Consider the following 14,781-nt stretch of genomic DNA (forward strand, 5'->3'; position numbering starts at 1 on the left):
CCATATTTTCGACACATATTTTCCATGCGCCCGCATGCATTACATGAGTGTTCACACATACTATCCATGTGGGTCATAGCATCCATGTGTGAATTTGTATGCAATTAAGTATGTGTCGACGCATGATATGCATATTTCAAAATACATGGTTTTTTGCCATAAAGTATGTGTCGATTTTCCTTAGTGTTGAGCATTCTTAGGAGACCATTACGATTCGTATTTGAAATTAAACACTAATTTTCATTGCTGGCGTATAACCATAATGAAATATAAGATTATTACATCACAGAACCATTCAGAAGACTTAATTTTATTGAAATCATTCTTATTTTTCACTCACAAATAGAATTTGCGACAACGATCATGAAATTAGTTTGGCGGGACAGTTATGCCGAGAAATAGAGCACTTGTTTTATGGTTTCTACGCATATCAGTCCCGTTCAATGTATGGTTTCGTGAATGACTACTGCGATTGACATATGTCTCCACATGCTTTATGGAAGTGAACCTGCCACGTAGTTGAAGTGATTATATCGCTTAGAATGAGTATTGTACAAATTGCCCCCTTTAAAGATCTTAGAAAAAAAGGCTATTTCAATGTGTGTTGCTCCATAAAATAACAGAATCCGCCATAATGATGAATTTAATCACCGCGAGACAATTATGCGTAGAAATTAAGCAATGGGACAAATAGACTTGATGTTGTTTTCAATGATTTTCCGAACAAAGTTCGAAATCTGTTAGAGTTTTCTAAAAGTATACATAAAAATAGACTGCTCTATGGTGAAAAGTCAAAATCCACAAAAACTAACATGGGGCAACTATGCGTAGAAGGGCAGGGTAGGTATAGGTAGGTTCTCTCTCTCAGGTGGATGGTACGTGGAGGAGACGAATAGACCACAAGTTGCATGAGCTGCTGGGAGAACCATCCATCGTTCACACCGCAAAAATCGGACGACTGCGGTGGACCGGGCACGTAGCCAGAATGTCGGACAGTAACCCGGATTCTCGACAACGATCCGACGGGCACAAGAAGGCAAATTGGACAGCGGGCAAGGTGGATCGATCAGGTGTAAGATGACTTGCGGGTCCTCCGTAAAAACTGCGTGGTTGGCGACGTGTAGCCATGGACCGAGCCGAATGGAGAAGACTCTTTTATACCGCACCGCACAGGCCACTTCGGCCCCAAATCCAATACAACGGAACGGCGATGGAAACGGAAAATTTGACAGAAAATATATGGGCCAACTGTCAAATTTTCCGTTTCCGTTGCCGTTCCGTTGTATTGCGTTTGGGGTTTAGTCTGAATAAATAATAATAATAATAATAATAATAAATAATAACACTATCGCTCAAGGTATCGACTAAAACCCACCCGTCTAAAAAAAGAACTGGGTGTACCTGAATCACTTAACCTGAATTTGGTTTTCCGATTCACGTAAATTTCATCTGAAAATACTAGTGGAAAATATACGAATCCAAGTAAAAATAAGAAGAAGACAAACGACGGTGTTAACTTTGACAGATCCTACAGGACCGAGGGGCGATTCACTGTTATTGAATAGTGAACCGAAAATACGTATATGAAAATAATACATGAAAATACAAATAATAACTCAAAACTCCAAATAATACATCAAAATACAAATAATACATAAAAATACAAATAATGCATAAAAATACAAAAAAAATGCATAAAAATAAGAATAATACATAAAAATGCATCATTACACGCGAAAGACAAAAATCATATATTAATGCAAATAATGCGAAAAAATAGCCACATTACGGATGAATACGTCATTAAATCAATATTCGGATAAAAAACATATCTATTTTCATTTGAATCCGATATTTGTAACACGTTTCGGGGACCTGTCATTTGCACTGCATTCCGGATTATAAAGATAATCTACGACCTTTGATAAACTACGTTTTGAATCAAGAATTTTGTTCCAGCCTTGGTTCCAGCAGAAATCAGAAATGCCCACAATTAAATGCAATGCGACAGGTGAATTATCACCAAGACGTGTTCAAATTTTCAGTGTGTTGCAGAGGAAAACATATAAATATGCACCATATTGGTTCGATGATTGTAGAATAAACAGGGATTCACGTGGATTTCTCGAACCAACCTCCATAGGGATATACGGATCTATGAGATTTTTCACAGAATTTTAATTTATGTGACTTATTCGGTCTAGGTGGTCTATCCACTCATTGTTTTATTTAACGGGACAGTAATCCAAGAAAGTATAATATCAGAGACTAGCCAGTCAATAAAAAAGTATAATATAAGTCGAGTCAAGTACAAGACACTGAAGACGGCCTTACTGTTGAGGTCGAAATACGTATCTGTCAGGATACAATTAAGTGGTGGAATTCAATGGGATTGTTTAAACTCGTCTTATGACAGGTGAAAACATTCCACTAAAAAGCTCAAAATAATTTTCTTATAGTATAATATTAGTTTTATCATTGGGAACAAAGGCGTAGCAATGCCAATCCGGAGACGGCGAATTCTTGGTCCGGTCTAGGATGTTTTCAGGTGGATAACATTCTCGACTCTCTGGGCATAGTGTATATCCATTGTACTTGTCACACAAGATGCATACTCATGCAATGGTGGGCATAGAAAAGCTTTCAATAATAACTGAGAAAATGCTAAAGAATATTGAAATGTAGTTATACAAGAAGAATAAGAAGTTTAATCATTGGAATGTTTCATCCATGTATGTAAATATAATGTATTAAAGATTCGAGGCAATTCATTCAGTAAAATTATATTTTTACAATTAGAAAACAATTTTGGTTTGATGTTCCATAAATTTAATATTGTTTATTTTTTTGCCAGAATATTGCAGATTTGGGAACCATGTAAGAATTCTGTTTTCACGGATAAAACACTATCGCCTGATTAGCGACCGCCTGCCCAACGATGATACGCTTTCGGAACGCACATTATTCCTCTCGAGATTCCTCTATCATCTGGGCTAAGTTACTTTGATTGCTCACCCATATCGTCTAGCAAAACAAGTTGATTCCGATTAAGTTGACTTTCGCATCTATGTTGGCATCGCTTCGAATCCGGTGCTCCTGTTGGAAGGAATCATCAGTAAAATTAGATCTTTCAAAAAGCCTTCGCGTGTTCTTACCTGTCACTGCACCGGTATGTCCGGGTAAGGATCACCTCCGATGGACGTCTCCAGCTTGAAGTAAATGCTGTCAGGATACATTTCTATAAAACCACTGACCAGAGCGGCCGTAGGCGTAGGATCTTTGGCATCCTATTCTGGATTTCATTTTACCTGCACGCATCAGGAGTTTTTGAGGCCATGATTTTCCGATCAACATGCTCCATAGCAGCGAAATCTGCGGAAGTTTGTTTTAGATTTTTAAGCTGGAAGGGAATATTTGTTCAGTGTTTGGTTACCTGAGACAACTTGTAGTACGCAGCAGAAAAGACAACGGTAAAAGCAATATGTACTATTTTTTATGCGATGAACCTGTCTACAGCTGAATAAAACAGAATAAAACTTGTGGAAAATGTCTGTCCACTTCCTAGCGAATTATGTTTAACAAGCCTGACGAATAAATAAACAGCTAATAATGAAAGATCGTAAATAATTTCATAAATAAGGGGTCGTTCAAAAATGATGTCACACGTTTTAGGGGGGGAGGGGGTCTAAGATTTTGTGACAGTACATGTACTAGGTATACAAAAAAGCGAGACAGAGGGGGGGGAGGGGGTCTAGAAATCCCAAAAAGTAGTGGACGTCATATTTGAATCGCCCCTAATATGGTAAATTAAATATCAAAACACTTGTTTCGTTGAAAGTCAAAATCGATGTCAACATGTACGAATATTCGATTTTAATCCGTTGAAGTTAAAAAAATACACTAATACAACATTAATGCACAAAAAATACTTTTATTCAACTTAATGCATTATTACATCTAATACGTAAAAATACACAAAAAATACGAAAATACATCATACAATACGTCAGACTGAATCGAAAATACACAAGTGAATTGCCCCTCGTACAGGACAGCATAGGGAGATCATTTTAAAATGCTTATAATAAATTCTAGACAAAATTTAATTAAAATCTGATTGATGTATGGTACGGAAAAAGTTCCGAACTGTATGATAGATACATTTTTGGAAAATATTCAAAAAATTGAGATAAGCTTCCAGATATGTAATTCAGAACTTTTTCCGTACCGTACATCAATCAGATTTTAATTATATTTTGTCTAGAATTTATTATAAGCATTTTAAAATGATCTCCCTATGCTGTCCTGTAGGATCTGTCAAAGTTAACACCGTCGTGTATCTTCTTCTTATTTTTACTTGGATTCGTCTATATCTATACGTGCTACGTGAAAATTATTCGCAGTGCAAGATAAATATTATCGCTGTCGTCGCTGTCCGGAACATCTTTTGCTGGCGAGGATAGGGCGCTAAATGTCAATGAAGGAAAAATCCATACGATTTGACAGTTTTTTACTCAACATGTTTCGGACAGCAGAACGAAGGGAACCGAAGGGACAATCTTTATCTACCCGCATAATCGCAGACCATAAGTGTGCCATTCGCCATATCATTGTCTACTATAAATAACTTTAGTTCTATGATTTCCATTATCAACCAGAAGAATGATAAACCTACCGTCTCATACACCCAAAAAAATCTGCACGTTGTTTCCACCTGAAAAAGTACGTAGATTCTTTTCCACCTGAAATTCACGTAACCTTTACCTGATTTGTCGATAGAATTTTCATTCTACGTGAAAATCAGGTAAGTTCTACCAGAGTTTTGGATAGAATTCACCGGACACGTAAGTTTCACCTGAATTTTCTGAAGCAGTTGCAGCTACGTGTGCACGTAAAATGTACCTGAAAATTCAGGTGGAAACAACGTTTAGATTATTTGGAGTGTAAGTAATGCTTACCATACGATTTGTTGTTATCTGACTTTTAACCACGTGGGGAATGGGCGGTTAAGTATAATTACCATTTAAAAACTAACATTTTCTCGAACCAAATTGTCAACGTATTACATACTAGATGGTACATGTACAGTCTATTTTATCCCAGCAAAACCTTATGACATGTGGATGATTTATGGTTGGATGATAAATTTATTATTTTTTGGTACTACAACCCTTATTGTTCAGTTTTTAATTGAATTATACAATAAATCAATGGAAATTAAAAGAACATGAAAATGCTGCATTGAGCATAAAAAGAATATAATATGTATATTTATTTATCGAAGAAAATAATATTTTTTACATATTGAAGGTATTATCTATTATGTAGTCATTATAAATGCACTTCTAAACCGAAGCCAGCTCATGCAAAAAGATCGAGTTCTTTTCCATTCCCAAGTGTCGAAAATCTATCGTGAGTAGTGCGCATGATAGCGAATGAATGTATTGCAGATACGTTCAATTCACGAGTTATTACGACATGAAGAAACTGGAGAAATCTCAATTGCTGGCAGTACCTTCCTCGGTTGCCAAATGCATATACGACTTATTGAATTATGAACCATCACGAAATAGGAACTAATCTATGGAAGGAAATCCCAGGGGAAATCTAAAGCATTTGGTGAGTTAATCAGCTTAGGTTCCTCCTGTTGACCATGTTGAGCTCCTCAGGAACCATTTAATTAGACCCGCAACTTGGATTTCTAAAACAAAAGGAGACACTATTTGACCGGATGTCCAATTCCAAAGACAACATGAACCTACCTTTTGTTTATACTGTGGTGGTAATGCACGACGCTCTCATGTATTTCATTCCTTATTTTCCCTGTAATGATGTAGGAAACTCTTGAGTATACCGTGTACCCCCGATAATTTGAACGGTACATCATTCAAATTAACGGGGTTCATTTTTAATTTGAACTTCTGGTTACTCTATTTGCATCAGAAAAACTTGTTTCTGGCTGCTCTCTTTGCTGGTTTGTTTTGATTCTGCATTCCGTTTCACGATGTTCCATTTTTCTTTCCTCGATTCCACGTGTTAAATGACGTTTGAACCAGAGCTTAAAATATTCATCTTCATGAAGCAACTTCAGTCCGAATATTGACAAACATCGCATGAATATTCAAAACATGGAATGAAATAGTTCTTTCGACTACTCCACGAACTCATTCATTCGACTGTCACTGAGTGTGTTTACTATGTGCAGAAAAAACGTAATTAGCATTGTTTATGTTGATGTTTATCGTCGAAAGTGCCTCGCGGATGAAAATCGGATTCAGTTCTATGTGATACATTACTTTACTCATTTGAAACATGTTCAGATTTCAGATAATTTATCAATTTGTAAAATGTGCATAAATATTCAATGACTAATATTCAACTGAATATTGACTGTCCAGAGCCGACTATGAATGTGTCGGAAGTGAACTGACAAATGAAGAAAAATGGACTTCACCAAAAATTTTCGATTATTTTACACTCTGGTTTGAACCATTTTTAATTTGAACGATGTTCAAACGAACGGGGTTCAAATTAAAAAGTGTTCAGATTAAAAGCGGTCATATTACCGGGGGTCCACGGTAGATACCCGAATAAAATGAAATTATACAACGATCTTTCTAGTTATCGTTTTTAGAGTATAGAAAATTATAATTGAATGTTTTATGGAATCATATAAAATACTGTACGTTAATTATACCTTGAATGATATTTACGATAGCCCTTATAATATTTTGGTTTTGGATGATACATTGAATGGGTTGTTAAGTATCGTTACCATTCAAAAACATCGACTTTTGCATGGATTTTTGCAAAGCAATTTTACCATGAATCATTGATTTATCTTCATTTTTGTTTCGTATGATCATTCAGGTTTTGATTATATTCAACAAAGACGATAAATAGTAAGATTCTTCTACGATTCAGCTGTTAATCCGAATTAAACGCTGTACGATAATCTTTTAATTATACGATTAGGGTATTGTAATATGTATAATATTATATTTCAAACTTTAGTAGGATAATGTCTTATTCTTTCCTCAGTAATAAAATTAGCCAGCACGAAAAAGTATCTGTTATATATTTAATTTATTGCCTAATATAGCTATCATAATCATATCAAAACATATTTTGCCACACTCACCGCCATTACCGAGTGCAGGACACTGGATACATAAGCTGCGTTTATACGACCTCTTCCGTACGGATGTCCACTCAACAATTTCACCTGGAAATTATATTAAATAAAAGAATTAATCCACGGCGCTTTCCTTATACACTATGATGTACAAACAAACATGCGTTTAGGTTCAGCCACTTTCGCGACTTTCGTTTTAAGATTTGTTTTATTTGCTCCCACGTCTCGTTCGTGATACTAAAGCCCTGAACCAAGCCCTGAACGCACAATGTAAGGGAATGGCAGAATTTGGGGTAATAACAGAATTCGACCGTTAGTTAAGCCCCAAACACAATGTCAGCGGAATGGCAACGGAAACGGCAAATTCGACAGTTAGCCCATATATTTTCTGTCAAATATGCCGTTTCCGTTGCCGTTCCGCTGACATTGTGTTTGGAGCTTTAGTCTGTCAAATTCTACTGTTTTCGTCACCGTTATTTTACATTGCGTTCAATACTTGAAGATCATGATCAGAACGGAGGAAGGCACAAGCGAGGGCACAAGGCATAACATCTAGAGACCAATCATTACCAACTAACATCGGTCCAATATTTGAATGGTTTTTGCGATTGGCCCCGCCGCAATGCGGCATCACACCGGATACTTCGCGATGGGGGTCTTAGTGTATGCATCAGGATTCTGGCACCCTGGCACGGTCTGTCAGAATACCGTTCTATTATTGGAACGACGTTAGGTTTTAACTTTTACACCCCAAAGACCACATACATTGAAGGACGGCCAGCACAGAAGATTATTACCTTCGGAAGCATATCACTTGGCCCAAGGTTGACCCCGATTAGCTGAATCCAGTAGAAAAGGCGGAGAAGCGTACAACCGGCGCTCGATCACGGCGCTTCCCCGTGTAGCGTATGGGAGGAAATGGATGATTCTAGAAACAAACAGAAATGGGAGAAACAAGAATAGATTCATTTAGCATTTAATATAATTATGTTTTGACTTACATGCATTTGAGATCACCACCAACTTGAGGAAAAACTATTTATAATGATATTTATAAAGTCTGCCCGACCAACTGCCGACAGAATTGACACTTCAACGTGCTTCAACACTGAAAATGAAAACACTTCTTTTTCTGCAGTCGGGTGTGGAAAGCTACCCAAATTATATCATGTATGATTTTTTTCTTATGAGAATATTTTTGATTTCTCATTCCAGGTATCTTTATTATAAGATGTACAATCTGTCAATAATTTGGTATGATCAGGGCGGTAAAAAACTTAATCATATGATTGCACATGTATCGTACAGCTAATGATGATTACAAGCGGAATAGAATACTTATAATATGAAATATTCAGCATACGATTTATTTCTATGCGGGATCAACTTAATCCTATTCAGGTTATTGTGCAAATATTTTGAAATAATAAAGTTCGCAATGTGTGCGTGAGATATTCAACCATATACAACGATATGATAAGCACATGCTGCGAAAGCACCATGCGGGTGATGGTCAGAAAACAATTGTCTATGGTTTGGAATACCAAGAAGGAAATTAAATAATTATTTTCTAACATCATATTGTAACGTAATTATAATTACGACCCAGTGTTGTATAGTTTTTTATCGTAATGTTTACAAAGTAGCATACGATATTAGTGTAAGAGAACTGTACCACATTTGTTACCGATAAACCATGTGTCATATTTATGGTTGGTACAATATTGCCTGATTTTCTCAAAATTACACGCGGCGAACCCTTCATGAAAGGTACCGCCGCGCTTTCTGCACCCCGTTTACTTGATTCTTATGGGTGAATAGCATTGCGGCGTATCGTTTGGCGCGGCCGTACCTTTCGACAGTCATTCGCCGCGTGAAGTTTTGTGCAAGTACCCATTTGGGAACACTACAAACGCCGCGCAGTGTATCATATCCAGAAAATCTGACAATACCATGGTTGGTTTTGAATTATGCGGGTAGTATTGCTGTTTGCATTGAAACTTTTCGTTTCGTCGTTGAAGACAATGACATTTGTCTCCAGCGACTGCTTCCCCGATAAACCTTTTATACATGTTTTTCACTCATACATGAATAATACTGTCAAAACTTGCATTTGACAATGAAAAATTCAGCTAAAAGCTCTTTTTGTCATCGGTGCACTCACACAAACAATCGACATTAATTGTCAAAAATCAGGGTTACCAACTTTATAACTTTCCCCTTGTCGCCGAGTCTTGCGCTGAGTGCTCGGCGCGGAAAGCCAAAGGTGGGAATAAAATTTTGGGATTTATGCGCAATAACTAAAATATCTTTTGTTCCGACCTCAACATGTTGATTAGATATTTATATTCTATGTTATGGCACCACTGTCTCGGAAACGAAAATCCGCATCGAAGCAAGCATCCCCTAAAAAGCTCTTAGCAGTCTGTCACTTTCGTACTTTTTCACACACACCGAAAACTCCATCCAACAGTTCTCCGCAACCAGTCAAGCAGGCAACACATCGTGCGAAAGAGCTCAGTTCGGAACCTCGGCTCAAGAGTTTGAAGAAGCAGAATAGTCCGGTTCATTATCAATCGCTTGGCTAGCTCAGAGCAGTAGAAAAAAAAGGGAAAACTGTCGGCTGATTTCTGGCCGACAAGGATTGGAAAACGACTGTGTTTTTTTACGTTCGGGTTCTTATCATCAACAGTCTTGTCTTCTTGACTGCCGTCGACGTCGCGCGAGGAACTAGCCAGCCTCAGGGGTATATTTTATAAAAGCGGTCAGCTGGCACCAAACTGATCTCATTTGCTGGGCTGGAATTGTCCCGTTTGGAGGTGTCGATTGAAAATCAAAGTGAAGCGAAAAGTGAAAAGATCGTTCCGGTCAATAGCTATTGTTGAAGTGCTGGAAGAATTGTCGAAGAAGTGAGAAATCAGTTTTGGCCAGCATGGAAAAAGTAAACGGAAGTGCAGAGAGAGAAGTTCGAGTATGGTGCGATGGATGGTGAGTGTTTCCTGATGACTATATTGTTCGGCTTAGAATTAAGTACAAATTTATTGATTTTTTCAAGGTCTTTGACACGGAACTTTCCGGGTTAGTTCGTTTAAAAAGGGCGTGTTCAGTAGTAGATTCGTCATTGACTCTTAAAATAGAACTTAACTGCAAATTAGAGGATCCTAAATTTGTGTTTCTATTTCACCTAATATTCATGCGTTATGGCAGGCATAAAAAATAGATGAAGAATTTTCAGAGAGTGTTGTGAATTGCATCATCAACTGAATATAATGGCACAAACGCGAATCCCGTTGACAAACAACTTTTAAATTGAAAATTTATTGAATGTGGAAAAAAAAGTAATATAGACCTTAGCGTAAGTTACCATCACTGATCGATCAATTAATTGATTTGCAATTATTTGTATTGCAAGTTTGGCACCGACGTTGATGAACTGCGTTAAACAAACCGATCACAAAGTATTGTTGAGGAAAACATTGCAACTGAAACTGGAAGGAAAACTGAAAAATTCCAATTCAGATGAAGGAGATAAATTTCTTTACATTTGAATTCACGTTAAGATACAAACGCACTAGGGATACTGAATAAAAGTGATAATGCTGTATCGTTACAATAATAATGTTTATTGATTTCCACGCTATCGTATATCTGCGGGATGTCTAAATATTATAATCACTTTACTATAGTCTGACGGATAAGTTGACTGCATCTAAAAATTCTTTCTTAAAAATTCTGATGAAGGAAGGAATGTCAAAGAAAAAAAAAGAAATGCAAAACAAGAGTCATGCGGCGGCTTGAACATTTTAAGGTGATGGTAGCGTTTGGTTTAAAAACAACTTGTTGCCAAAACAATCCGCCACACTATACTAAATATGAGCAAAAAACAATGATTCATTCATCCGTCTGCTGGTTCGATGGATGTATTTAAATCGTTATGCAGCGAGTGGATCGAACGATGATAGACTTTCGTAAATTACAGGCATTTGAAGCCGTCAATTAATCTGCAAGACCATTGAACTGGAAATTTCTCTTTAAGCTTTGAATTATGTCAATATCAGCGAGTAAAATCTAAAAAAAATACTTGTAAATGTTTATATCATGTGGAATCTTCATGTTTTTTATTCTCTACTGGAACCGCCTTTCACAACTTGTACACTGCCGCCTGTTCATTAAGAGCTTCCAAAGCTAACAAAAGTGAGGTGTCTGGAAAGTGGATGTGACAATCCAAGAAAAAAATCCAGGCAACTATTTTATAGACTAGACTGGAATTTGAGCTCAGCTGTCTTCAGTATGTTCCTGTTCCTACCTTCCAATCGTGCTACCGCTGAGTCACGGAAGGCCCCATTTGATACTTCTACAGCAACGAAAGGAAGGCGCCTATTATGTGTAGAACAATCTACTCCCGCGTGTCCTACGTATACGTGGTATTTGTAGAAACTCGACCGTCTCGTTCCACGCGGCCCTATCCGATAGCATATGAGCATGCGCCAACATTGTTGTATATGTTCCTATAATCAAACTCTCCCTGTTTCATTTGTGTACCCGGCTCGGTGCCGGCAGCTACAGCTTCTTCCCGCAATGCACTATAACAGCCAGTCAAGTAAGCACGCGCTCGTATCGTATGATTCCGTTTTCGCCTATCAGCGAGCTGCATTTTACTGCTGTATGGTGGATGGAATTGTCGCGGCCGTTTAGTTATAGGATGCGACGTTGAATGGATTGAAAAAGGTGCGCCCGGCGGGATGTGCTAAAATTTAAACTAAGGTGACAAATGCATAAACATTAACAATTTTAATAAAAAAAAAATTATCGTTAGGTTGAAATAAGAATCACATGTCAAAAATTGATTATTATAATATAGATATTGAATATTTGCGGTCAAAGTGTCCCAAGTATGTGAAAGGACAATTATACCATTTGCATTGGCTTCTAATTAGCAAACATTGTGCATTCACACAAGTGCATTCATTCATATATTCAATGAATAATTGACTGTCGAAATCAGATATATCTACGCAAAGAATCATCTAGAATGTCACGTTGCTGCTAAATTGGAATTTAGCAATCAATTTGCATGGAAGCGAAAATTTATGTTCTGAATTAAATTAAAGCTACGGTGATAAACATTTCACTTTGCATTCAGAAACTAGACACGACTCGATTCAAAGCTACAGTGAATCCTTCATTATTCAATATTGCAGGGAACATCGAAATGAAGGAAAATTTCAAAATTAGTTCGGATAACCTAATTAGAGTAGCACGGATGTAAATCGAATAAGAGTATTACTACCGGTCATTTGTTCTAAAGCCGCGTAGCTAGATGTCTTTTAGTGCAAGCTCATTTGGCCTATATGCCTTTTTTAACACGAACAGTTCTTTCCAGCATGGCGTAAGTGTGAATGCACATCAAATTGGTATCGATAGCGTATTAGAACGTAAATGAGAATACGGGTGATATCGATCAAGTTGGATATTTCCCATCATTTCTTGCTCAACTGGTCCCCAAACATTGTAGTTGAATTGGACATCATGATTCTATTCCTCAAGCTACAATTGAGTGACTATAACGCAACAACATCACGCAATGATGTGCATTTTGATTAATTAAACACCGTATTGTTATTATTGCTTGAGTTAAATACGTCAAGGTATTATGTTAATAAATAATAAATTAATAAATAAGTGTGAACTACAGACGAACTCTTTTGCGCAACGAAACCAAATTCATTAGAAATAACGCTGAAACTTGCTCGACAAATTGTGTACTCCTCATAATAACTTTCAATTTGAAACAAGAGCAAATAAGGTAGTTAGTAGCACATGCAGGAAGAACGAGAAGGAATTTACTACCAATGAGGATTTACCTATTCGTCGTCATCGCGGCGCCTCGTCAGCTCGTTGATATGGACAGATCATGTTTTGTGTGTGTTGAACGTACCGGTCATGGTCACGTTGCATTTGATTGCGCTGATGCACATTGTGCTTTGTTTTTGTTTTTCGTTCCTTACTGCAAACCTATATTTTTTACAATTGGTAAATGTGTTTCTGCTTTGATTGAACATAAGTTTTATTTTTATTTCGAAATGCTATTCATACAAAGTGTAGCTGAGACAAAGAACTATAGTTTGTTGACTGCTTCATATAAGTTGAGATGATCATTTCCTGACTCATTGATTTAATTCAGTTATTCTGCATATGTTGACGGCAGCAATTCCCGCAAGGGACGCAATTCCCGTCATATATGAACCGGTGCCAGCGAAAGTGGTACATAAACCATTTTTGTCGATTTTGTGTTTTTTACACCAACGGCTTCTATTACCAAAGATCTGGTAAGGGAATGACGAAAAAGTGATTTTTGACAATCAAATCTGGAGATATGCACTTTTTAATTTCTGGTATATTGCACAATGGCAATTTCGTTGACAGGAAAAGTGGTACATGTACAGTTCTACCCACTAAAATCAGCTTTTTGAAAAGAAAATTTAACAACAAAGATGTTCCCGCAACAGATTTTAACTCTATTTTAAATTTCAAAATGGTTTACTACCGTTTAAAATAATTTTATAAATGAACATGTACCACTTTTTCTGGCAACGATTTTCGGTTTCTGTTGCATTTTGTTCCCATTAATAGTGGTACAAGTGCATTTTGTTCAAACAAACTTGAAATTTGTCAAGAAAATTCGCATATTTCTCATTATTACCTTTAGGCACACCAGTCCACACTGTACCAACAGTTCATTGCAAAAAATAGCTAATTCGAATTTTATTTTTGAGGTTTTTGGAAAAATGCGTCTCCTGTAAAATTTACTCAATGTAACATGTACCACTTTCGCTGGCACCGGTTCATATAAAACAATGTAAAGACATTCTTTGGCAGACACACCGTATCATGCTCTAAGTTTAGCGACGCTAGAGTAAGCCCGACCGGGCGATCCGATGCAACGCTATAGTGGAATTTGATCATTCATTGTTAATAGAGAGAAGATCTTTTCGAGCAGCACCATTGGACTTATCCCTGTGCTTAACGTTTATTACTCGGGCACACTACAATTAAAATATTTAAAAAAATCTTAAACTGGAATTACTTACATTCTTCACTGGGACATTGCCGCCTCAGTGCTTAGTGTTCATTCAGCACTTCCATAATTATTAACCGCGAGATTTCTAAGCTAAGCTACCATTTTTGCATTCGTATATCATGAGGCTAACACGATGATACATTAATTCCCAGGGAATTCGAGACAGTTTCCAAACCGAAAATTGCCTAGATCGGCACCAGGAATTAAACCCAGCCACCCTTAGTATGGTATTGCTTTATGGCCGCGCATCTTGCCACTAGGCTAAGGAGGACCCCCTACAATTAAAATACTTGGTTTTAAGTCCATGCTTAGTATATGTAGGTTTGTAGAATATGGTCAAATAATAATTTTTGCTTCCAAATAGTTTTTTCCTCTAATTGTTATTCTTTTACGGGAGATAATCGTGTCACGTGGACGCTTCTACTTTAGTCGATGAAAACATGCGAGGTTCTCTACCTTCGTATAGCGGTGAAATTATCTACTCCTTTGCAGGACAGATTGCAGCAGGAATTTGTAAACATACTATGTCATGAACAGTGCTGCGAAATGAAGTGAATGTCAGCTG

At 37.1% G+C, this 14,781-nt stretch overlaps 1 protein-coding gene and 2 long non-coding RNA genes across 5 annotated transcripts in view; 1 reads left to right on the forward strand and 2 right to left on the reverse strand.

The window, feature by feature from the left end:
- Positions 1 to 2,851: 2,851 nt before the first annotated feature.
- Positions 2,852 to 3,603, reverse strand: LOC134217286 (uncharacterized). The gene is made up of 3 exons (XR_009980978.1): positions 3,434 to 3,603; positions 3,156 to 3,372; positions 2,852 to 3,096 (listed from the first exon to the last, which is right to left on the reverse strand). It is a non-coding gene; the product is annotated as an uncharacterized LOC134217286 (long non-coding RNA).
- Positions 3,604 to 7,059: 3,456 nt separating this feature from the next.
- Positions 7,060 to 8,245, reverse strand: LOC134217287 (uncharacterized). The gene is made up of 3 exons (XR_009980980.1): positions 8,137 to 8,245; positions 7,933 to 8,063; positions 7,060 to 7,225 (listed from the first exon to the last, which is right to left on the reverse strand). It is a non-coding gene; the product is annotated as an uncharacterized LOC134217287 (long non-coding RNA).
- A 1,355-nt stretch (positions 8,246 to 9,600) lies between these two features.
- The window catches only part of LOC134213126 (ethanolamine-phosphate cytidylyltransferase), a 33,217-nt gene continuing 28,036 nt past the window's right edge, over positions 9,601 to 14,781 (forward strand). For all 3 annotated transcript variants that reach the window (XM_062691753.1, XM_062691754.1, XM_062691755.1), the window contains exon 1: positions 9,601 to 10,123. In XM_062691753.1, the coding sequence (XP_062547737.1) occupies positions 10,068 to 10,123 (56 nt within the window). In that variant the 5' untranslated portion in view covers positions 9,601 to 10,067. The remainder of the gene's footprint in view (positions 10,124 to 14,781) is intronic.

The sequence above is a fragment of the Armigeres subalbatus genome, chromosome 2 (assembly GCF_024139115.2).
Source record: "Armigeres subalbatus isolate Guangzhou_Male chromosome 2, GZ_Asu_2, whole genome shotgun sequence".
Classification (NCBI taxonomy): domain Eukaryota; kingdom Metazoa; phylum Arthropoda; class Insecta; order Diptera; family Culicidae; genus Armigeres; species Armigeres subalbatus.